The sequence below is a fragment of the Uloborus diversus genome, chromosome 5, assembly GCF_026930045.1.
Source record: "Uloborus diversus isolate 005 chromosome 5, Udiv.v.3.1, whole genome shotgun sequence".
NCBI classification, from domain to species: Eukaryota; Metazoa; Arthropoda; class Arachnida; order Araneae; family Uloboridae; genus Uloborus; species Uloborus diversus.
Genome location: NC_072735.1, coordinates 56,731,527 through 56,757,742, shown reverse-complemented (window position 1 = coordinate 56,757,742; position 26,216 = coordinate 56,731,527). Strand labels below are relative to the sequence as shown.

Here is a 26,216-nt window from a genome sequence, read left to right as displayed (position 1 = left end):
TCTAAAGTTGAACGAGATTGATGGAAATTTGATGTCAATCAATGATGTAAATATTTATTATCGCTTGGTTTGTTGAATTCAAAGAGGAGAAACTACTAAGACAAGCAAAAGAGAAAACCTGTTGGTAATTGTTAATACAAAGAAGAAAAGATTAGTTTGGTGAGTTTGCAAGAAGGACATACGTCAAGCTATGATTTTATTGTATTGTTAGAATGAATGATTTCAAAGTATATTCGTTTACAAAACGTGTGCTAAAAATTCTGGCGTGATAAAAACCATTCAGTCAGTCTCTGACATGAAACATAAATGGTATTTTAGATCGAGTTAGGTAGAAACTTTTATGTCATAGATAACTTTAGCAGCTGTTCGCTTTGCCAATAAATTTTGTTTATGTATGAATAAATAATCAAGCAGTTGAAGAGAGAAAAAAATTGCAATACATTTAAAAGACTCCAACTTCTAAATCTAATTATAAACTTCAAACAGCTGGACTTTGTAGTATCCACTTCTAAATTCTCATGAAATACGGAGGTCAGATGGCTCTGGGACTGAGTCAACCAACTCCAATCCCCGGTTACAATCCTATGGTCTTCCTACCCACGCTCAACTTCACCATCAATCAGGTGGCTGCTGTTTGCGAAACGCTAGAAGACAGCGGTGACATCGAGCGACTCGGACGATTCCTGTGGTCGCTGCCTGTGGCCCATCCGAACTGTGCAGAACTGAACAAGAACGAATCAGTCCTGAGAGCTCGCGCCCTGGTCGCCTTTCATACCGGTAATTTTAGAGAACTTTATGGAATTCTGGAGAACCACCGATTCACCAAGGTTTCCCATTCCAAACTGCAAGCCATGTGGCTGGAGGCCCACTATCAAGAAGCTGAGAAGCTAAGGGGCAGGCCACTGGGTCCCGTCGACAAGTATAGGGTGAGGAAGAAGTATCCTTTGCCTAGAACGATTTGGGATGGCGAGCAAAAGACCCACTGCTTCAAGGAGCGGACTCGCAGCCTGCTCAGAGAGTGGTATCTTCAGGACCCGTACCCAAACCCAACCAAGAAGCGAGAGCTGGCACAGGCGACCGGACTCACTCCTACCCAGGTCGGCAACTGGTTCAAGAACAGGCGGCAAAGAGATCGAGCAGCAGCGGCTAAGAACAGGTGAGCAAAAATTATTTTTCCTCTCATCATTTGCTTCAAAATCCTACAGGTAATTTGTTTTATTATAAAAAAGAGCCATTATCATCGGAGATGACATTATGTTTATCAAACTCCAATAACTGTAACAATGAGTTTCATTCAAACAAAAAACAAGTTTCATGCTTACATTCTGATAAAGCACATGCATTAGAGAAAAATGCACTTTCAATTATTTTTGAGCATGAATTTGTTAAACTTGCATTAAATCGAGGGATAGTCAGCACAATTTTAAAGAAAAAAAAACTATATTTCGATCACACGATAATCATTTTTATACATTCGGACTGTCTGAAAATTAAGAAATTGCTCCATCTTTTCATTTTTACTTTTCTTGTTTTTTCTTCTGTTTTTCCCCCACTAATTGAAGAATAAATAATGTGTGGTTATTTTACTAATGTTTCACTTAAAAAAATAAGAATAAATTCTAAATTAATAGTTACTTTTTCTACTTTTATTAAACGATAAATTTATGCAGAAAGTATATTGTTAGCATGTAACTTGTGTATGAGGTGCGTCAGTTGTATTTTTAAAAACGACATTGGCTTTAAATGACAGTTTTATTGCTAATAATACTGTCATTTAAAGCCAATGACAGTTTTAATAGTGACACAAAGTAAAAATATGATTTATTAAGTTATCATAGTCTTTGATTACTGTTTTAAGTGAAATTTTGTGATTTCCGTTAGCGTTCTATAAAACGTTTTTCAAGAAAAAAAGAAGCTGATAAATTACGTATTTTGACTTAGCATTAAGTTCACAATCTGACTTTTAAAGACTGATTAAAAATGAACTTTTTAGCATATCACACTGGAAAGTAGCACTGGATGTGAAAAGCATTTAAAACTCAGTGAATTCTATATCAGAAAAAGTTCTGTAATGTTTGAGGAAATTCAGAAGCTAATTTTTTGTTGAAAAGTAAAACGTTTCTATCAGTAACTCACTAATTTTAAATACATAAGATAAAGTAGAAAATTTTCTCTTCTTATTCCGTTCAGATGACATTTTGTTTTTGCTTTTTTTTTGTTTTGTTTTGTTTTCAATGTGTGGGAAAAGTAAAGAAATCGCTGTCTTGAAATAATACAATAATTACAATTATTTTTTATGTCAATTATATAATTATTTAAATGACTCTGTTACTTTCATTTCATTGAAATTACCTTTTATTACAATCAACAACTATGATTTCAATTACATTATTATTCAAATGGTTCATGTCAGTTTTTCAATTATTATCGTGCAATAAATAACATGAATACTAATTTTATAATAGGGGAGAGCTGAGATGCTTGGGACAGGTGAATTATATGCTGAAATTTAATGTGAAGCAGTATTTCTAGCTTGTCCAGTGGATGTAGCATAGACTCTTACTGCAACGTCTACTAAACAAGCTAGAAATGATTTTTCACGTTTGTTTTCGGCAGATGACTGCAGTTGTCCCATTCCTTATCGTTCTCCCACATACTATAAATACAAATGCACAAACTATCTTAATTCAAGTTTTGAAAGCATGTCAAACTTTTTATTAAATAATTATTTGTTTTGAATCAAGTAAATATGAAACGAAAATTTTATTGCCTAAAGTTATGGTTGTAGGGTAGACCGGGGCACATTTACGCGGATTTTTTTTCAATGAATTTTCTAATTTTTTTGTTTTAACTTTGGAAGTTTTAGGCATTGTGGTTTTATGAAGCAGTTAATGGAGCCAAAATTGGTATATTCAGTTGTTGCTCAGTTTGTATTTTTAACCGTTAAAAAAAAATTATTTTTGAGTTCAAGTAGGTTGCGTAAACTTGTCCTGGACGCGGGGCACGTTTACGCATACTCATTTTGACACCTAACGTGGCTCCTGTTAGTGTTTTGAACATAATGCCTTGCCATCGTTAAAATAAAGCAAATTTATTACAGACTGAATAATGTATAAAGTTAAAGCTGAAGGGGCACAACACTAAATTATTGTAAGTTATAAGATACGAATGTGTACTTAATTAAAAGTTAAATGATCATTTTCAAAACTAAATACCCGGAAAATACTAAAAAAGGTTTGAGACAATTTGGAGCGAAAAAATGTCAGGGGCACGTTCAAGTAAGACACAGTAAGAACGTGCGTAAAGGTGCTCCAACGTCAAAGCGTAAACTTGCCCTGTCGCCAAATTTGGATTTGTTTTTAACGTGCAAAAAAATTTAATAACATTTCAGTTAATACAAATACTACAATTCTCAAAAGAGGATAAAATTCTGCTAATTTTTATATATTTGTTCTTTATTAACTAAGTATTATTTATTCACAATAAGTTTTAAAATGTTCAACTCAAAATTTATTCAACTTGGTAGAAAACAGATTTTTCCTTTCTGCATGCTAATTCGGAGCTCGACTGATGTTCAAAAACTTGTGAGAATATTTGCTAGGAAGCAGCATCGATCTGTTATGACTGTTGGCTCTCTAGTTATAATTTGTTTTGGAAAAAATTCTTTACGTAAACGTGCCCCCAGCGGTGTTCCCATAGGGTTATACTCCATATACGCCGTATACTTTCAAACATTTTTTAGACATGTAGCGCACTCCCTCAAGCTTCATAAATTTTCATATCATGACAAACTAAATATAATCACATACACATATTGTGCGCAGTGGATTACTGAAGTATACCGTCAGAAAAACTGATGGGAACATCACTGCGTGCCCCATGCGTAAACGTGCCCGTTCTATCATACATTGTTGCTGAAAAATTCTAAAAGTAAAAAAGGCATGTTATTTCTACAATTTATCTCAATACAAATTGAGTATTAGTACAAATTAGAAGAATCAATCAAAAGTATTATTTGTCTTCACCGTGCTTGACTTGGCGCAATTTCTTTCTAAATAACTGCGTAAAAGAACGTTTTAAAGCAGGTCAATTAACGTGTTTGACTAATATATAGCTGTAATGTACAAATATTTGTACTTGCTAGAATTATTGTTTCGGTATTTTTCAACGATGTTACTACAGTGGTCGACGTTTTCGTGTATAAATATTAACTTTAAGCAAAATAGAATTTTTGCATGTTGCCAAATCGAGGTACAACTTGCTTAAAAAGTTAATATTTGTTCTTGCACAAAAAAAAAAAAAAAAAAAAAAAAAAAAAAAAAAAAACAATGTTAAAGTTAAAAGTTAACCCGAACTATGAGCAGGAGTGAGACCAACAAGCAGAAAATCACGACTTATCAGTGCCTTGAATGTGATGGTTAATCTTTTCCTTTCCATATAAGTAAATATGGACATTTCGATAATGTTTTTGAGTTTATCAAATTTGGTTTGATATGTTTTTGTATTGACAATAGAAAATTTTTCTTTTTCTTCTTCTTTTATTTTTTTTTTTTTTATAGTTTAAACCGGGTTCATAGAAATTCCAATTTGGCATTCTTTGTTAAATTACTGGCAAACATAATTTAAACTTAAATTTTTACATGGAATGGTGTTTTTTCTTACTTACGAGTCATTTCATGAATATACGTAAATTAGGTCCAATTAAATCATAAATAAGCGAGATATTCGGCTCTGAACCTTAGATTTTCTTCATTTGGCACACTTATCTTAATATTTCAATAATAGAAGGACAAGAATAATTTCGCAAAATTGTGATCGACATGAGAAATTAATGAATTTTCACCCAGTATTGGAATTCTCTTTAAAAATATTTAACTGTAAGTTAATCCATATCGTAAACTGTTCTTATTTTTATAGATCAATTCCTTTCAACAAATAAAAAATACTTGTCATAACTGAAATTTTCTTCTCAAATTTTAATGCTATTATTAGGTTAATGATCTTATATTTTTCTCAATTTCAATATTCATGTCTGAGAAATGTTAACAAGTTGGAAGCTCTCAGATGCTTCACGATGTACAATCATATTTCTCTCCTCCCCCGGGGGGTTATAACATAATTATCTTGTGATATTTCATTTCTGTATGTTAAGATTATTAGGATTGGCAACCTTTTTAAGTGAAAGGTTAAAGGACACTTTACCCATCCCTCGACTCCTGGATCCTCTGTGTCAAATAATAGTTCTGTTTTCTTAATTTGTAGACATTCAAAAATTTAAATTTGTACCTGGAGTCAATTTAAACATTTTTTTTGCGAGGTATCAAAAATATAATACAAGTAGAAAAGCTTCCATACGTTGTGTATAAATTCCTAATGTCCTTTAGCTTTGTTTTAAAAACACAATATATTTTTCTTTGTCTTTCCTCTAGCTGTTTTTCTTCACTTCGTGGCCACTTTAGAATTTTGACACAATGACGTTTCTTTTATCGTCTCTCTTTTTCGTTACAAAAATATTAACTTCATCCTTTCAAATCTAAAGTGCTGAGAGCAACTGCAATTCAGTGCGATCTGAAATGTATATATCGTTGCCTCAAAGCAACACTAAGACATTCAATCCCAGGAATAACAGTAAGATATCCTACAGTTGCTCTGAGGCGACGATATAAGAAATTGAACATTGTACGATTGCTGCAAAATACTTGACATTTTTAAAATCTTTTTTAATGGTCGCCAAATGTTAAGAAATAACTGTTTGATAACTGGGTATAACAGCAAAAATCAAAAGGTATTTTTTTACCCATTTGCTGATCTAAACAAATTTTTAATGTCTTATGGGTGTTCATGGACCATTCCTTTTTGACCAATCAAGGAACCCCGTAAAATTTGAATGGGCCCGACTGTTGATCCTTCTATTCTGCTTTTGAGTTTATGTTTTGTCTTATGTGTGTATTGATTATAAAACAATTTCAATGGAGTAGTTATTCAGTAGTACTTATTAACATTCTAAACTACTGGGCGCTCCTTTTTTAATAGTTTTCTGGTCGTTTTTTTATTTTTAATTATTACTTTTTTTATCAAAAGCAGTTTTTCTTTTTTACACGATAGGACCATAGTATAAAACGGGGATTAGGAGATATGCTTTGTATTTTCGTCATAGCATAATTACTGCAAAGATCCTTTTTTTTTCCTTTGAAGAATGTAGTTTTAATAAGAGCAATAATAAAAAGTAAGTGATGTTCATCCTTTATTTCACTCTAACTACAACATAAGCGCCAAGAAGAAAAAAAAAACAATTTGAGATGAAAGTTTTTTAGATAAGTGTAATTAAAATTGGTTTCAAATTGCACTTTTTTTTGTGAGTCCCCCCCCCCACCCCACTCTCCAAGGGGAGTACCCAAAGTATTTTTCTCCCAACTACAACACTGATCCTTGACCCGGAGGCCCCTAAGCCGGCCTCCTGGACTTATTGGTAAATTGGGCGCTGATACAGTCAAAATGCAATAGAAATTCAAATTGAAGAACAGGATTTTCCTAGAATATTAAAAGCTTGAAACGCTACAGTTGATTTTAAACAATGAATACGCGAAATTCTTATCGAAAGAAAGAAAACGAAAGCTTTATTTTTGAATATATTCCTTTAAATGACGGGGGAGATGATAGATCCGTGGAATAGCCGATTACATGGCATACTGAGGGGCAACTGGGTTCAAGGCCTCTACTATAACAAAAATTTAAAAATATCTCTCCGCTACTTAAAAACTTGTGGCGCCCTTTAAAAGTCTATAAGCATGCTTCATTTGTTCTAAGACCATAATTCACCTAGAAGAGTTTGACAGCAGTGCCGGATTTTGAAAATCAGTCGAGTCTATAGCTGCTCTAGCTCAGAGTCAAAATTGAGTGCAAAAGTGGACTAAGCTTCAAAATTAAATTATCATGAAAAGTTTTGCAGGTTTTTTTAATCAAAAGTAGTTGATGGGGAAAATCTTAACTATTGCCACAATAGGTACCTTTTTCCTTCAATAATGAATGAGAACTTAAAAATTCAGAGTAAAATTTGTGTTTTAATGTGGAAATGTGAAAAAACAATGTTATGATGTATAGAAGCATGGTATTTTAGTTTAGTCTCTGAATAGAGAAAAACCGTCTCTCAGCCAGAAATAAATAACACAGATTGTTGCCGTTTTGGGTTACATTTATCTACCACAAGCTAAGTGGGGTCTTGCTCAGCCATAGGAACCAGCTCAGCAGTTTCTGTAAAAAATAAAAAACTAGTTGGGTCGCAGAGAGTTCCATCTTTACCCTGTTACAATTCAGGAACATCCCGCTCTGTTTTAGGGTAAAAGAATTTATCTATAGTGCCTACTTTTGAAAAAAAAAAAAAAAAACGAGATCTACTAAGAGTTTGATTCAATCAGTTGTACTTCTTGCGAAGGTATACCTTTACTTTGCCTATTCAGCAGTGAAATATCTATGGACTAGTTTTTTTATGAGTAATTTCAGAGTATATTAATACACTTAACTCCCTCAGTTTCCTCGATTTTTCTTAGCAGTTACAGTACATCATTACAGTTCAATTTTACCCTTCTCAGAACTTATTAATTACTACAAAGTGAGATATCTATTTAAAGTAATAATCTCATGTTCATCCTTAATAACCGCTCGTTTGGAAGAAGAGTGCCACAATACGAAGTTTTTCATTTTCTTTTTTTTTTTTTTTTCTTTCGCTTAAAGGCCTTCAAATGCGTTATCTTCTTTGGAAAATAATGACAGATTTTTTGTTCTAATAGTAACCACTGGAGAGCACAGTGAACTACTTTTCTCAATGCAAATTGCCTGAAGAGTTCAATTTCAAACGCTTCTCCTGTAAAATTTCATTTTTTCGTACTGTGGCACTCTTCTTCCAAATGAGCGATACGTTACTTTTTGATACAAATTTTTGAAATCATGCTAAGTGTCATTGGAGTAGTTTTGTTAGCATAAAGGCTTCAATCCTTCTTAATGATGTAACAAAAGAAGCTTTTGAGTAATTTAACATTTCTAAAAAATATATATAAGAAATTTTTAAGCGGTACGGGGAAAAAAATATGAGTTCACGAAAATGATTTCTGTTTTAATTCCGAACATCTATCAATTTTCTTGACAGATGTCTTAATCAATAGACACGCAATGGGAGTTCACATTTTTTTTTTCGCAGCATTGACACTGATTGCAAATGTCTGTTGTCTTTTAAAAAGTCATACATCTATGTCATGTATCTTACAGGAGTAAACGATGACGTTAAAAAACAATGAAGTCCTCCGAATAAGAAAATAGCGACTAACCGCTTGCGAATGGCTGAAACTGACGATTCAATGATTAAGAATTGAAGCAAGTTACTAGTTATGCATGTAGAAAATGTTTTAAGTCAATTACTATGCGCTTGCAGTACTTTAATTATTTGTCATTTGGAATGTAAGATGCTTATGCATGCATCTGAAGATGCGTACGACGTTTGCATTATAGCATTTCTCTTCTGTAAGAAATGCAGTTCAGTAATTCTTATATAATACATATTTACATGCCTATTTATGACTAGTCGACTAACCGTAGAAAGAATTTGGAACACATCAGTGGAGCAGCGAGGGGGGGGAGATGAACCCCCCCCCCTGAGACATTGGTTTTAGCATAAATGTAAATTCTAATACAGTAGCTTATGCATATGAAAGGGCTATTTTGACCAAAAAACCCCTTCAGAAGGTATTTTTGATTAAAAAAAAAACAGAAGGTATTTTTGATTAAAAAAAATAACAATTCAGAAGGCATTTCTGTCTGCGCTATTGGAACACATCAATATTGATTTAAAGTTTAAAAAAAATTATTGACAATTTTATATCTCAAAAAGTAATGTTACTGCATGCAGATTTAAAGTAGAAGGCAAACTTTTACACATCGTGAATTTTAATTTATGAGAAGTAAATTTATAAAATTGAAAAATATGCCTTTATGTTTCGAATGCTAGATAACAGCAGCAGGCTGATGCTTTTGTTTGGAAATGAAAATTAATTCCAGGGTACTGCCTAAACAAGTTTTCGTCGAGTTAAAGTATATAATGGCAAACTATGTCCAAAAGTTCCCCGATCGTTTTTAGCTGAATATCTTTTTTTCTTTGAAATTCATTTTACTATTATTCCATATATTGACATTATGTTGATGTGTTACTAGTCGCTTGACGAGGTCTACTCGGCAAAACAAAATTTGTTTAAGTGCAAAGTTCCTTTTGGAAAACGCTACCTTTTTAAAAGGTTTTCTAAAGTTGGTTGCCTCGCATTTGTATGAGTAACTGCAAGCCAAGTAAAAGCAACCAGGCAACTTGATAAGACTGGACATTGGGACACAAAAATCACCTTACCTCCTTGTTTCTCAAAGCAGAGAGTATAATGCTGGCTGCTGAATTAGAATCCAGAAACGTTTGGTTCCAAGTTAAGTGCTGAAAAAAATATGCAATCGGGTTTCAAAAGTTAGATTAAAACAGAAATCAAATTAATGTGTTTGCTTGAGGAACAAAGGCAGCAAGAAGTGTAGAACATATTTTCGAACTACAGGGAACCCCTTTGAATTTTCAATCTTAAATTAAAATGTGCCTCAAAAGATTTCGTCATCCTTTCTAGACTAACATCATTGTTGGCTATTAAACGGAGTAAAAAACAAGGTCTTGGTTAAATGCTTCACCATTAAAAATTTTGAAGCTTAAATTTCTACCATTAAAAATTTGAAGACTTTCGCTCGGTGAATCAGTGAGCTAAACCGATCAAATTTGCATTAAATGAAGCTGTATGTTGCGACACGATCTTTTTTTTTTTTTTTCAAATGTGACTCGATTTGTCAATTGCTTGAAGTTGAACTCCGGTTGAAGTTGAAAATATTTTCCAACTATTTCAAAGTTTTCAATAGTACATTGTCTATCAGGGAGGATAGATCAGACATTATGATTATTATCCTTTTTAATTACGTAGAAGAATCTTCTCAAAGCTCTGACGAGAGAAAAAAGAATTAGGCCATCACGTTCTTTCAACGAACTAAAATTTACCATAAAAAATCATTTAAAAAACGAAAACTGTCTCATAATGGTCACATAAGGAGTAAAACTCATGCAAATTATCCAATGAATAAATTTAGAGGGGGAAAAAAGTCGAACAGTGTCGCAAATTGGCGAATGAAAAGTCGTTCCGTTGCAGCATGTCGGGGGTTATGTGCGGTACAACACAGGAAATGAAGAGTAGATGAAGTGGGGATTGATTCAAAAGGGGTTTTCAATACCACGTTAAATGGTTCGTCGACAGACTCCCTGTTGGCCCCGGAGACTGCCCTACGGGGGAACCAACGACAAGGGATGTGGTTCCACAACAACACCCTCTCCCAACGGGTCTCCGAAACATCCTTCAATTAATAAAAGTAACCGGTTCTGATTTCCCAATGGTCCTTAATCTGGTTCAGATTGAGGGAAAGAAAGACTTATTTTCTGCTCACTTGGGTTTTCGACGTTACTTCCAACGTGGTGTTTTCCCCTTTGCTTCTTTCGAATCTTTTTTTCTCCCCATCCTCGTATTCTTTTTTTTTTCTTTCTTTCTTTGGACTAATCAATGACTGAGTAGGGTATTCTCCCTCCCCTCCCTCCTAATGGTGAGAGTTAAATTCTTTACCTTTGTTCCGAAAAAATAAATGATAAATAATAATTGGACGTAAAAAATTACAAAAAAATATTTTATGCGCGTCAGTGGCGGATACAAGGGGAGAGTCATGGGACCTCCCCCCCCCCCCACAAACTGTCGAAAGTAGTATCCATCGACAAAGTGTTCAAACACTTTTGAATGAAACGTAAATAATTTCAGTAGTCTTTCAATTCATTAATTATTTTTGAAAGTAAATATACACTCTTAATTCAAAAGAGCGAAAAAATAACTCTTAAAAAGATTGAAATCTATTGCAGGTGCATTCATTCTTTCTGAGTGCTAGCTTTATCGAAAAAAGACGCTTTACGAAAAAACCAAGACTAAAACTTTTCTTTTTTCGCGTGAAATTCGAAAACACTCCGTTGATGAGCGAAATATAAAAACATTCTTTAAAAGAAGGACTCAAAAACATTTTCATTGGTTCGATTCTGTCACGTGATTTTGTTTAGGGAGAATCGTCTATACCTCCACGTTAGGCTTACCCAACGTTGGTCGCGAGTAATAAGTGGATGTCACATTCTAAATGTCTTCATTTAATGAATTTAATTTTATTTGTTGCCGAATGAGGTTTCTGAAGGAAGTGCACAAAAACTGCATGGTAAGTGCGAAGAATTTTCTTTTTTATTAAAACTTGTAACTGTTAATATTTCTTGAACTGCTCGTATATCATTACAAATCATCCACGTGCAATGATACGGCGAACTTTTTGTAACTTTTTCTTCCAAATGAATGAAACTTTCATCAACAATTTTATTTCGATCATCGAATCAAAAATATGACATTTGAAACAGTCGTTACCATCTTTGGTGAGTGTATACTGTATATATATTTTAGGCAGGTGTTACAGACCCGACCATGCGCAAATCTATAGGTCGGATACCGAATCCGCTCCCGATGGTCGGAGCTCCAACCACTGCGTATATTTTAAATTAATCAAACATTGTTTTTGTGTATATTAAACTTTAAAGAGTATCATAAACTTTGTATAATACACTCATTCATATGTGTAACGGGCCATTCATTAATTCAGGGTCCTGAGGGGGAGGGGGTGGAAAATTCTTTACATACCCTTGCTTGGAGAGGGGGAGGGGGGGGTAGATCCATTCTTACGTAATATTTTCCAAGCCGATATTTTATATTAGAAATCCGCGGTCAAGTGGTTTGGCAAATATTATATTTCATTTGCTTCAGGAAGGTAAAAGTATGTATTATAGGATGAGCTGTTTTTTACTTTTGTTTCAAAGAATGAAACGTGTAAAATATAATAAAAGAATCGCACTGTGTTTTGCATGTCTTATTTTTAATTATTATCGCATCATATACAAAAATTATTTGTCAAAAAACATTCGGTCTAGATTCCTTAAAAAAAATTTAAAAAAATGATAGTTAATTTAAGAACGATCCCAGTGATGTAATATTTGTTATTTTATTATTGTGAAGAAAAAAAGAATCTTACCTAAGATGGGGGGGGGGGGAGTCTTACATACCCTTACATAGGGGGAAGGGAAGGTCAAAAATTGCCAAAATTGCCCTTACGTAATTAATGAATGGCCTCGAAGAAACAAAATTGAATTCAAACGTATCATGTCACAATTTATGAGTGACTTTTTAAATTAACTTGAACTGATGTAACTTTTAAAACATTATTAATGTTAAAAGGCACACCGAGAATATCAATATAGAGTTTCAAAATTTTAAATCTATTTATTTGGAACTGTGTGGGTTTTTTAGTTTTATTTCAATCTTTAGATTCGGAAATGTACGTAATATTGCACGTGGGTGATTTGTAACGATGTACCAGTAGTTCAAGAAATATTACCAGTTAAAGTTTTAATAAAAAAGAACATTCTTCGTATTTGCCATACAGTTCTTGTGCATCCTCTTCGGAAACACTAAAAACATTTTTTTTTTTCATTTTTTAATTTAAAAAACTAATTTTTTTTGAAATGAAATAAGTTTTAAAAACAGTTTTAAATTCAAATACACAGCATAAGCACATGAAAACACGTTTAAAAAACAATTTCACCAAAGGAGAGTGTAATGATTTTACCTATTTTATTCTAAAAAAAGAGTGAAATAGCGGCTTTCCAAAACAGAAAGCAACCACTCATTTAGGATATTAATTTAGTCTTAAAAAGGGTGAAAAACACTTATCAAAAGGGAGTGAAATAAGCTTATCCAAAAGGAGTGAAAATAACCGCTCCGCAAAAGGAATGAAATTCACTCCTATAAGGAAAGTGCGTTTTCGACACTGGAAAGGAGTGAAAATTTACTCAGTCTGAGTTAAAATCGCTGGAATTTTTTAAGAGAGTATTTGAAACACTACTTTTTATTGCAAATGAAAATAGTTTATAAAGTTTGTACCTTACTAAGTGCCTTATTCCTGGCTGATTTGGTGCTTTTTATCGACACACCAGCAGGGAGGGAGGGGAGGGGAATTCTTCAGCATGACAAAAATGGTATTCTGTATCCGCCACTGATCAGGTGTTACACGAAATCCACTATTTAATGAAAGAAAAAGTCTTGTGTGATTAGCTTGATTCCAGAGGGACAGTTTCTACCGTTCGAAAGATCTCTGTCAGGAGTCCTCATTCCATTTTCCATTTGAACAAATTTTAATATTTCAAAAAATGTCACAGTAGGCTCTGCGTAAATTACTGGAAGTAGTCACAAATCGTTATATATATATATATATATATATATATATATATATATATATATATATATATATCTGATAGATTGACTTCAAATAAACATTTTCGGAAATAGTTTATGAAGCAGAATGAATTTAAAAATATTTTATGAACACGGAATAAATAAATAAATAAATATTTTTATTTTTAAGTATAGTACTAACGTGAGAAGTTCAAACCTTTTAAAACTATGTTAAATAATGGGGGTGAGCTCCAACAGTAAATTAGTATCAAGATTAAAAAGTTTTAACCTATAGTGCGTCATTTATTTGAAGGATTTCCCCAAGCAAACACATTAAAACATGGGCGCCCATATGGGCGGGGGGGGGGGGGAGGCAAGGGTGTGGGGGATCAAGCCCCTCCCCTTAAAAATTGGAACTTCCTTGCTTTTAGTGCTTTTTTCCTTGCAAAAATGTAAAAACATTTCTTCTTCAGCCATTAAGGAATACATTACTAAAAATGTCAACTTTTAATAACTCTAATCTGTACTGAGATCGGTTTCCATGGGCAAAATATCTTACCCCCCCCCCCCAAATTTTGCATATGGGCGCCCATGCAAAATAATTAATATTGCATGTTAACAACTTTGCTACTGTGGGGACTCGGCGCCTTTTATACAAGAAGCTCTGCCATCCATGTCGTGACGCCAGTAATTCGGAATAAGCACGATATTACAAGGTTTTTTTTAATATTTATTTATTTATTTATTTTTTTCATTGCTTTATAGTGAAATTATGGGGAAAATGATTTATTTTTCGTTTTCTATTTTCATCCGTCCGTTTTTGTACTTTCAGAAATATTTTCTAAAACAGTTTTTTCTTCTTCTGTATCCTTCTGTCTAAGTAATTAAACTTGTTGTCTTCCACCTATAGTAAGTTAAGATTTTTTTTAATATAGTCTTTTACTGCTCTAGTATTTTTCTTTCTACTGTTGCAAGAATTGTTCTTTGTTAGTGCACCTCCTGAACAGTTCGTGTTCCCTGTTTTCACAAGTTCACTTTGATTTTGCTCCCATAATTCAATTAATTAGTCATTTAAACAATAGCATCTACAGATATAGTTAACACGAAACATTGAAAAACAAAACTGCATTCATTTTTGTGCTTCAAGCTCTCGCAGCATTTCGTGCAGTGTTTCACTTGGTTCAGCGGATGATAAACTTCTCCAGTATAAATATCCTCGCTTAATTAAGCAATTAACGTTTTTCTCGGGTGGCGACACCTAAGTGCCGCATTCATTTTTGAAAGAGAGGCTTTCTGACGTATAAGTTTCAAAGCGTTTCCTTGGGAAGCAAATTAAGTTATACGGAAGTCTTCATTGCCATCAACAGTTGTAATGAGGAAGCTAAAGAACACGTGATTTTGTATGGATTCCTTTGTTCTGATGTGAGAAGTCATCAACGGCAGCTTTTCATCCTAGTCAGCAGCGCCCTAGGGCAATAACACACAATGCGATTGGGGAGCGGTATAATTCGAAACTAAATTACATTCACTTCTCATTGTCAGGAGAATGATAAATTAATTTGTTTAAGCATTTCGCTATGAACTTGGTGACTTTGCAATTGTCTTTGCCCTGACTTCCACAGCGACGAATACGTCTTTCTTTTGATTCTATTTGTGATGTTTAATTCGGTTGTTATAAATTAATGGTTGCGTGGTTATTTATGTTATTGGTAACATTATTTATTAGCATTCAACTCATAGTTTCCGTTTCAAATTATTTCTAATGTAAAAAACAAGTAATTCATTGATGTACTTGTATCGGTAACAATTTAAAAGTCAGCCATCAAATCTGCAACAATAGTTATTATTTCGTCGGATCATTTCTTGAATTTTTCAAGACTTGCATCATTATCTGAAGACATCTTTGCGATTGTTTTCGTCCTAAATCAGCGACAAATATGTCTTTCTTTAGATTATATTTGTGATGTTTAGTTCGGTTGTTTTAAATTAATGGTTGCATGGTTATTTATGCTCTTGGTAACGTTATTTATTAGCATTCAACTCATAGTTTCCGTTTCAAATTATTTCTAATGTAACAAACAAGTAATTCATTGATGTACTTGAATCGGTAAATCGGTAATAATATAAAATTATGAGTCAGTCTTCAAATCTGCTAGTCATTATTTCGTCGGATCATTTCCTGAATTTTTCAAGACTTGCATCATTGTATCAAGACATCTTTGTGATTGTCTTTGCCCTGAATTCCCCAATGACAAATACGGTTTTTCTTTTGATTCTATTTGTGATGTTTAATTCGGTTGTTATAAATTAATGAATGCGTGGTTATTTACATACTTTTGTAACGTTATTTATTAGTCCTCAACTCATAGTTTCCGTTTCAAATATTTTCTGTTGTAACAATCAAGTTGTTGTAACATTGATGTACTTGTATCGGTTACAATTTAAGATTGTGAGGCAACCATTAAATCTGCAACAAAAGTCAATATTTTGTCGGATCATTTCTTAAATTTTTCAAGACTTGCATCATTGTATCAGGACATCTTTGTGATTGTCTTTGCCCTGAATTCCACAACGACGAATCCGTTTTTCTTTTGATTATATTTATGATGTTTAATTCGGTTGTTATAAATTAATGGTTGCGTGGTTATTTATACTCTTGGTAACGTTATTTATTAGCCCTCAATTCATAGTTTCCGTTTAAAATTATTTCTAATGCAAAAGTAATTCATTGCTGTACTTGTATCGGTAACAATTTAAGATTGTGAGTCAGCCATCAAATATGCATCAACAATAACTATTTCGTTGGCTCATTTTTTTAAATTTTTTTAAAGAATTGCTTCGTTGTATTCAGAGAATTTTGCAATTGTCTTTGTCCTAACTTCCACAACAACGAATACGTCTTTCTTTTGATTGTATTTGAGATGTTTAATTCGCTTGCTATAAGTTTACTAGTTGCGTGGTTATTTATCCCATTGTTAATGACGATATATATTAGCATTCAATTCATAGTTTCCTATTCAAATTATTTCTAATGTAACAATGTTCAAGTAATTCATTCATGTATTTGTATAGGTAACAATTTAAGATTGTACATCAACTGAACCAACATTACATCCGAAGCAACAGTCATTTATATCATCTTATCATTTCTTGAATTTGTTCATTTCACTTGGTTTCCATTATTAAACGAAGAACTTTATCTTTTCGTTGAAAGTTTAAAAAATGTTAAATGCAAAATTCTAAGCTACACGCAAAAAAAAGGAAAAAAAAGGGGGGCGGGGAACTCAGTATTAAAATAATAATAATAATAGTAATAATTGCAATTCAAATAGGCAGAACATTTTAAAGAAGATTGAAACAAAATATTCTCAGTTTTTAAAGAGTATGAGAAAAAGAAGAAATGAAAGTAACTATATTAATTAATAATAGCCATAATAATAAAAGTAATAACAATGATAACAATAATACCCATAATAGCAATATTTATAGCAACAAATAACCTAAAAAAGAAGCTTTTTTTTAACTTCAAATGTATTTGTTAAGATTTAAAATCTTTTATTTAAAAAATAATAATTAGTTGAAAAAGAGGTAGTAGGAGAAATTGATTTTTTAAAAAAGACATTTGATTAAAAATAAATAGCTGCTGTCGAAGGTAATCTTTCTTTTTTTTTTTTTCCATTTTACAACTTTTCCTCTTAACAACGTGGATAAAACGAGCTGTCTAATCTTTGGTAGAATGTGATGGAGGGTATGTTAAACAGTTTTCCAATTTTAGATTTTCTGAAAATTGCGCAGGAAAGAAAAAGCATATGACTTTTTTTTTTCACCCAAGAAAACATATGTCCTGCTGAGAAACTAAAATTTTAAAATTAAGAATCTATGCTAAAATTTTGATAACGGAGAACCAAGAGGAGTGGGACGGCGGAAAGGAGATATCAGCTTTAGACTAACTTGATTCTAATCTGCTGTATCTACTGGACAAGCAAGTAATATTTTTTTTTTTAATTTTCTTTCGGCAGATAAATGCAGCTGTCCCATTCCTTCCGGTTCCCTCTTAACAGAAAAATTTGATTTATGTTACTTTCTTCCTCTTAATTTTTTCTTTCTCATTCCTTTTCCTTCCTTCTTTTCTTTTTTGAAAAATTTTCCAATACAGTCAAACCCCATTTTAAAGAAGTCCGTCATAACGAAGACTTTGATAATCCCCAACTCAAACTTAATACAATGTCAAAATTCGCAACACCGGTGTTACGAAAATTCATTACAATGAAATAATTTGGCTGTTCCCTTGGACTTTGTTAAAACGAGATTCGACAGCATAAGAAAAACATCAAAGCATATATTCAGGTTACAAAGCACAAAATTGTAAAAACAACTTGCTATCATCAAGATTTTTTTTCCACCGGGCTCCGAACGAAGAAGACAAACGCACACAACAGCAGTCTGCAAATTGAATTGCACACCATGTCTCACCCGTTCTGCTGTGTACCCACATCACCGGAGGGAGCACTCGCTTATTCCCAATTGGATTTTAACTCAATAATCACCTGTCCTAGTTACTGTTTAGAGTTTCATTTATGTCTACAGCTGATGTCGTTGTAAGACGGAATTTATTTTTGAGGGACCCCTTCCTCCCCTCCATGTGTGTCCCTCTCTCCCTCCTCATGTCTTTTTAGACTGACGTCACTCACAAATTAATGAAAGGCGAGGGATGGGAAATTGAGTTTGATGTGCAAACGGACTACAAAAGGAGCTTTGCTGACTTCTCTGTAATTTCCTTGTCAATCCCTGTCTTTTCCTGGTTATAGTTTGTAGAAGTTTTTTAACGAGTCTGATTTGGAAAATTTTAAAGAAAATGATTATTCATTTCGTATGGGAGGCATTACTCAGCGCGCCGGTGATACGTAATGATTGTGCAGTAGTTGTAAGTTCATTTATTGACTGCCATATGCGTGTGTTTAGTGAACACTTTCATAAGAAGATGTGTGGAAAAAATCCCTTACAGTGCAGTCCGATCAGTAAATGGACATTTAAACGGAATTTCATTTTTAGAAACTCATATCGTTAAAAATTAGCATTTCGTACAATACAGTAGTTATTATTATTATTATTATAATGCATCGGAGTATATAATTATTTGAAAGAAAGAAAAAAAAACGGGAAGGGAAAGAGAAAAAGAAAAGAAAAACTGAGAAAACCTGTTTTATTATTTTGCTCAAGGTTTTTTGTTTTCTTCTTTTTTTTTTTTTGGAGGAAAAATTAAAAGTGTTTCAGCAATCCAGTAAAGAAACTTTTGTCTAACCAGTAGACCACCACTTTTCTTTTCAGAATTTTCCTCCCAGAAATTGTTTCTGAAATTGTATGGAAGAAAGTTACTGCTGCCATTTCATCAAAGAAAATTTTTAAAAACCTGATTAAGGAGATGCAAAAAAACTAGAGATTTGCACCAAAAACTAACTAGCACCATTTCCCAACGAAAAGTATAAATCTGTTAAAATTCCAAACTTGAAAATTATCACAAATCCAATGCTTTAATCAGCGATCGGCAACCTAAATTAACTACCGATCTATTTTCCTATAGCTTGCAAGCACCAGGATCGACTTCACTATGTGGCGGTGGCGGAGGAGGGTGGAGGAGCTGATCTCTCCTCGCTGCGCCACTGATAAAATTATGTACAAAACAATGTTTACCTTCTAAAAATATTATAAAACATTCATACCAAGTTTTATCTGTAAATCCATGTTAACTTTTGCGGACAAGATTTTTCAAGAACAGAAGGCAAAAAAGGATTTTTTTTCTCTTAAATATTGAAAACGGTAATTTCCTTTCAGCAATTTGAGAAATTCCTAAAATTTCTTCAAAGCCCATTCGATTCAGAAGTTGAGCCTGATTTTCCCCCATAAAATAATGTTTATTAATGGTACTCTAAGAAGAAAAAAAAATACTAAAAAAAAACAAGGTCTAGAATGTCACCGGTATTGTCTGAAAACAGGCTCGATCCATATGATATGGATATGGAAGAAGTAAGCAATAGCAGCAGAAGGTAAGACTCGACGCAGGAGACCTACACTGGTTATGTTCAAGAAATTTAAAATTTATAATAACATGAAAAAGTCCGCTAAATCGGATCATTTTTAAATAAATGAACAGATAAGAAAATAGCACTCGCTATTATTATTATTACTATTATAATGCTATACTAATTGATGACTTTCCTTTTTTGGAAGTAGATAGAAAAAAGTAGCAAAACAAAACAAACTGAATGCATTTCAAGTTTAATTTAAAGAATTCGCACTTAAAACCTTTATTACAACTATTATTTAATATCACTGTTTTAAAGAAACCGATTCTTTTGAGAATGAGTTTCAAATAATTGTTTAAAAACATTTATTTTGTCATTTTATGCGAAACTAACCGATTTATTACCCTCAATATTCCTTCTAGAGAACAAATGTGGTTAATCGAACATACGAGACCTATGTTGGATCCCTTTCTATGGAATAAAAGAAGAATCATTTAGCCAAAAGAATAAACCAAGCACGTTTCAAAGAAATACAAAACATAAGAAAACTTTTTTAAAAAAAGAAAGTAATTGTGCAGTAAAACTATGCATTTTATCATACAAGTAAGGTTTCGAACAAACTGAGTTTTAAATCTGATCTACGTAACATCCTCGGATTCAATCAATTTCGGCACTGCTACTAAAACTATATTTGCATGATAAAATGGGAGTTTATTAAAAAAACACTAAACACACACATATTTTGTTAATGTCACTTGGGGCTGAAAAGTGCTGTAATGAACACTGTTGTGAATGTTGTACCCCAATTGGAAAACTATCGAATTCTTTGAATTTTTAGAGATGTTCAGACAGTATCATTAAAAGTTAAAAATGCGCAGCATGAAATAAAAGACGATGGTACCTTGGACGTAGTGTTTTGTCAATAAAAGGAGAACTTACATTGCTTAAGAGTAATTACGATTCATTTAGCATTAATCTGTTTTTATTGGTTTCCAACTTCAATGCAACTGTAAGAACGTCCAATTAACAGTCACTTCTTAATCCTCTGAATCAAACAGCTATGATTTGCATAATCTATAATCACAAAATTAAAGTATTGCACTGAAGTTCTCCAGAAAACCAATAGGAATAAAGAATTCTTTTCTCGATTTAGGCCAATGATTAAAGCGAAAAGATAATGTCATAAAAAATGTAGTTCAATAGAACGCTAAAACTTGATTGTTTTCATTGCATTCATTAACAATTCGGATGATGGCTTTTCCCTTTAAGTTGTGATCACGTGTTTCTATTGATTTTGAACTCTCTAACAGCTACTCGAAAATCTTAATTGTAAGAGCAGATGATTGATCACTTTCGCAAAGTGTAACACATTGATGTTATGTGTTTCAAACTTCAAACAAATGAATGAAACTGAAATACGGGGTCATTAGACTGTATAATAAAGAGAACAATGAAGATCATTTTTCTATCACGACAACGCAATGTTAAGCTTTATTGGTATAAAAATTGCACTCTCAATTTGTCAAATCTTGGAACCAAGCCAAATACGTGATATAAACTAATAAGATCAGTCCCAAGATATTCTGTGAATACTTATCTAGTTTATAGTTTTGACTTTTGAGAATCATCACTCAAGGGTTAGATTCATTTCAAGTTAAGGTGTACATCCCGATTTTACGATTCCCGTACCTACGTTTTTCTCGCATTGCACCTTTTTGTCCCACCAGGTCCCATTTTTCCCGCATACTAATAATGTTAATTTGAACCAGATGGAAAGATTGTTATTTGTGAATTTCCTGCATTTTACTTTTTTCTTGGGAAAGAAATTTTTTTCTAAAAACTGAAATACAAGATCATTAGACTGTATAATAAAGAGAACAATGAAGATTATGTTTTTATCACGAGAACGCAATGTAAAACCTTATTGGTAGACATAATCTCAATTGTGGAGAGCAGAAATTCTAAGGTAAGCAATATTCTTTAGTGCTTTTTTTAAGAGCTAATTCATACTATTGAAAGTAAATCTATATAACAGAAATTCTTCTACTTCATCCAGTTAGAGTAAGTCCGGCGATTTTGCTCCACCTAAGCAGAAACTTAAAAAAAAAAAAAAAAAAAAAAAAAAAAAATATGTTAACGAAAATTAAAAGATAATACCTCCCGCCTCTCTTAATGTAGGTCCAGATGCTGTGTGAAATTTATCGTGGCCAAAAACTACGAATAAAAGTATTTATTGCAAAAAAAAAAAAAAAAAAAACTGCAGCTTTGGGGCATATTACCTTGACAATCAGACAATTCGCCCCACTACACCAGGTAAAATGCCCCACTTGACCAGCATTGCAAAACTTGCTGCTATTAGTAAGAAAATGTCTTAACTGACTAAATTAGTTGAAATAAATACAAATTATAATGTGGGCAACTAAATGAAAAATCAAAATCAATTTACATTTTTATCAACAAGATTAATCGCAATTACCATTGCTACAAAGGAAAATAATGTTTTCCCCCTAATTTATGGTTTCCTTAAATGCACATATTTAACTCGCAATAACGTCAAATATTTGCCTCAATCCTCTATTCTTTACTTAATCGATTTGTTTCCATTTAATCTTTATATAAACAATAATAATGGAAATTAAAATAACACCCCTCGACTTATGCGAATTCGAATTACAATATCCTAATTTGCTAACCCCAACGCGTAACTTTGAGGCATTACGGTATTGTACATCTGAAAGGTATAAGAATATAGTTACGACCCCACATGCGGTCGCGACTCAATTGTTGGAAAATACAGTAATTTGAAGCAACTTTTTTGACAATTAAATAAAATAATTTTCATTGCACAGAAAAATATAAATATATTTTAATGTTATGCAATTACAATCAGAAAATAATTTTCAATTGTCACTAAAATTTCACCCCATTTGACGAAATGACTTTGAGAATAATGCTCAGATTGATATGTTGTTGTCAAATTGCGTAAATGTTCCGTCAAATTGAAAAAAAAAAAAATCGTGATTGGTTTCTGACCAGCTAAGAATGAATCGTAAATGACGCAAGTTGTCTAAATAATGAAAGGGAGCGATGCATTTCTCAGAGTTTGGTGTTTTTCTGTAATAGTCAAACAGTAAATATTTATAAAGAACATTGAAAACGCTATATTAATCAAATTTTTGCAGACGATTGTTTCTATTCTTCAGTTTTTATAACATTTTCTAAACTTTTGACAAAACTGTCCCAGTTCAACTAAAAACAAGTATGCTAGGAACATTTTTTTCTTTTCTTTGTACATACACCCCCCCCCCCAAATGCAGTCACTTACCTGAATAATACATAGCTATATTAGTTTTTTGTCATAATAAATAAGGCTTCGGAGTTCAGCCAAAGTAAAACATATTAAATGTGGGGCATATTACCCTGCCAAGTCATCAGTGGGGCAAATAAACTTTATTCAGGTGGGGCATATTACCTTTTTGGCAAGGTTAATTGCCCCACTACCTCTTGTTCAAACAGCAAGCCTATATAGCTGCAATTAATAGTAACAACCTTCTTTATGATACTCTTTTACTGCATAAACCGATAATCGAACATAATATTTGAACGCAGTTAATGAAACAAAAGTTCTTTAAAAAGTAAAATCTTAGATCAAGCGTTAAAATATGTCACTCTTACCTTTCACTTTGCTCTGAAGCTGTAATGACCTTCGAAAAAACGCTGAAAACGGCTTTAGTATATGCGTGTAGATTCTTTATACACAAATCCCCTTGAAAAAGTTGACATAGGCGCACTCTGTTGTTACAATCAAAAAATACAGTTACTCAGGCAATTTATCAGACGGGGCAAGATCGCCGGACGTACTCTATATTACGGACTAATTTCACCCTAAACGAACGGATACGCAACTAAATGTGTTAAAATGATCTAATATCTAAATTGGTACGCATAATAATGTTCTTTTCGCAAAATATAGTTATTATAGCATTTTAAAGAATCATCTGTACTACCTGAAGTTTTCTATTTTATTTTTGCTTTCTGTGCATTTCCTGTATTTTACGTTTTTTAACCTCAATCTCTTGAAACGTAAAATAAGGGTTTCACTATATCTCTGGCTACTGCGAATGGTTTCAATTTTACACCTCTTCGTTGTAAACCATACTTTTTTTAGTAAGTCTTTTCTAGTAATTATGATATTTTACATTCATGCAAGGACTGTTAAGATCCCTCCTTAGAAGGTATATTCCGGTTGCTAGTGTCTCTTGAACTCGCCAGCATGGACAACTGGTCAGTGACACATCAAGTGGAGGGGAGAGGGGAATCAACTACAAAGAGCACTTAGTTTTAACGTATATGTCGAAACCTAAAATGGTATTTTATACATATGTAAGGAACGCTCCTCCTCCCGAGGGTAAACACAAGTTAAGCTAGTGACATTGACTAAATCTGGAATGTAACTAATCTCCTGGATGAAAATGACTCCAACCGTAATAACCCTCAAAGAAGGCAACCCTGATTAAAGGACTTATTCAACTCGATTGTGTTCTATTCGATAGAATTCTTTATAACAGTAGCACAGCGAGAAATTGCTTTCTAGGTGGGGCAAAGAAATTTTCTGGATTCACTATTGGTTGATACAATTGATCGTATTCGATATTATCCAATATTTAGGAATGAATTTCATCCCGTTGAAAGTGTTTATTTCCGATTAAAAAAACATACGAGTTCAATATTTTAAAGGGTTCTATCGATGTGCAAAGTTTTATTCCAATCGGCGTGTGACACTTGGGTTGGTTTACTTGTGAGCTATGTGCAACTCTAATGTTTCAATAAATATTACTAATAATTCATCCTTTAATTGCTATTAATTGTTGAATTATGTTACTAAAATGTAATATAAACTGACTTTCATTCATTTTTTAGTTGATTGTTGTCAGAGTTGTTTGAAGTGGGACCGAGTAAATGGCAAGACTAGTTGGAGTAAGTTTTGCCCAGGGGGGGGGGAGCAGTCTTTATAAAAAAGCAAGAAGACTCTAAAAAGAGGGGGGGGGGAGCATGTGGACGCAAGCAAGCACCAACGCGGCCAGAATTACCATCTGTTTTTTTTTTTTTTTTTTTGAAAAATTCTTAACAGTCTTTATATGTGTGTAAACTACTATGTTAATATTGACAATAAAGTTAAAACCAAGGCCTCGAGGGGGGGGGCGATACTCTACTCTATTTCGCTGCGCCAATTCAAGAAAGGATAGCCTTTCTAGTAAGAAAACGTTAAAAATATCGCCCCAAAACCACTATGAAATTAGATCTTCATAAATATATTTGGAGCTCAACATTGGTCCATAATTACGGACACAGTAAACTCAACGTGCTCCATTTCACTGAAACTTTTGATAACGTCACAAAAGCCCGCTAAACTTTTCCCAGCATGTAGTTTGCAATACGATGCATCCGAAGTATTGCGAACACAAAAGCTCGCGCTGGGAACATCCTTTGACGCTCAGCGGAGGTTGTTCTCCGGTATCGATTCCCCCCACGAAGAATTCGAGAAACCTTTTGTTGGACCCCCGCTTTACACATCCAGTCGCCGTAATTACTATTAAACAGTTGTCCACTTTCCCCGAGACTATTGATTTCGCGTATGGTCGTGTGGAAGCAGGAAAGCTCTCTATGTATATTAGTCTAATCAATAACCGTAGTATTGATTGCATCGAAGAGCTTTTGTACCCGTAATGTACGTGGACGTCAAAAAATAATCGGGCCAATAAAGGAAAATACATAATAAAAATGTGTAATTTTTTTTTCTTCACGTAATCTTTTACTTTATTTATATAAACAAACGTTTAGTTTAAATTTTGCATATCCGCTATTGTGATGTGATTTTAAGAATAGCGATTGACGCATATTTTTCCATTATATTATTTTAACACCTTTTTATTGTATAAAATCAATCAAAAGAGAACTAAAAGAGTTAAAACTATGTGTCAAATGGAACCCTTAAAATTCACGATTATTTGTTTATTATTTAGACAAACAAATTTAGAATTATTTTTTTCAATGATAATATCAACAGATAAAATATAGAGATTTTTAGAAGTCGTATAAACTAAGGTCTACTTCACACGATGAAAATTAGTTGAATCAACTTTTCTACTAATAAGCCAAATTTATTCGAGCAGCTGCTTCACCAGCGCTGTTAAAACTGAACCGAGTTGACTCAACTAGTTTACTCTTGTGTAACGCGAACTCTTGGCACTGTCCCGAGGAGTTGAATCAACTTAAAAGTTGATTCAACTCATCGGGATGATAATGATAGCGGCACATGTGCCTGGTGTGTTGATTGTTGTGTGAAGGGCAGTCGGGGGATTACTTTACTTTTCTAACAATGACTTTCAGTTCAAAAGTTAATTCAGCAGGAGTGCTCCCTCTCCCCTAAGAGCAAGGGCGCACCCTCTCTAATTATTGAGGAGACCCCCCTAAAAACAACAATCCCCCTCCCAAAAAAGGAAAAATACCGCTCAAAACAGCCCATACAAAATTTCAATGGCGCAGTCTGCGCCATGCCCCCCCCCTCCCCCTCCCCCAGGTGGCCTTCCTTAAATTCAACTAAGTTGCCTTCTGTGAGGAGGCCTAAACGGGAGTGAAAATTTTCCCGCATATATTTGTTCTTAATTCTCGGAATTTTAAAATTTGGCTTTTAATTGTTACGTATTCGAATAAAGGAACCATCATGTATCATAATGTGAAGTATCTACTTTCGAAAAACATTTTTATGTTTGAAAAATAATGATTTGTACGTGTTACGCCCGCAACATGAAAAATGTTTCTTTTTCGT

The 26,216-nt window shown here is 33.2% G+C and overlaps 1 protein-coding gene across 1 annotated transcript in view; it reads left to right on the top strand.

The window, feature by feature from the left end:
• Window positions 1–518: 518 nt before the first annotated feature.
• The window catches only part of LOC129221987 (homeobox protein SIX6-like), a 39,495-nt gene continuing 13,797 nt past the window's right edge, over window positions 519–26,216 (top strand). Inside the window, exon 1 of the mRNA XM_054856396.1 lies at window positions 519–1,156. Coding sequence (XP_054712371.1) covers window positions 519–1,156 — 638 coding nt within the window. The remainder of the gene's footprint in view (window positions 1,157–26,216) is intronic.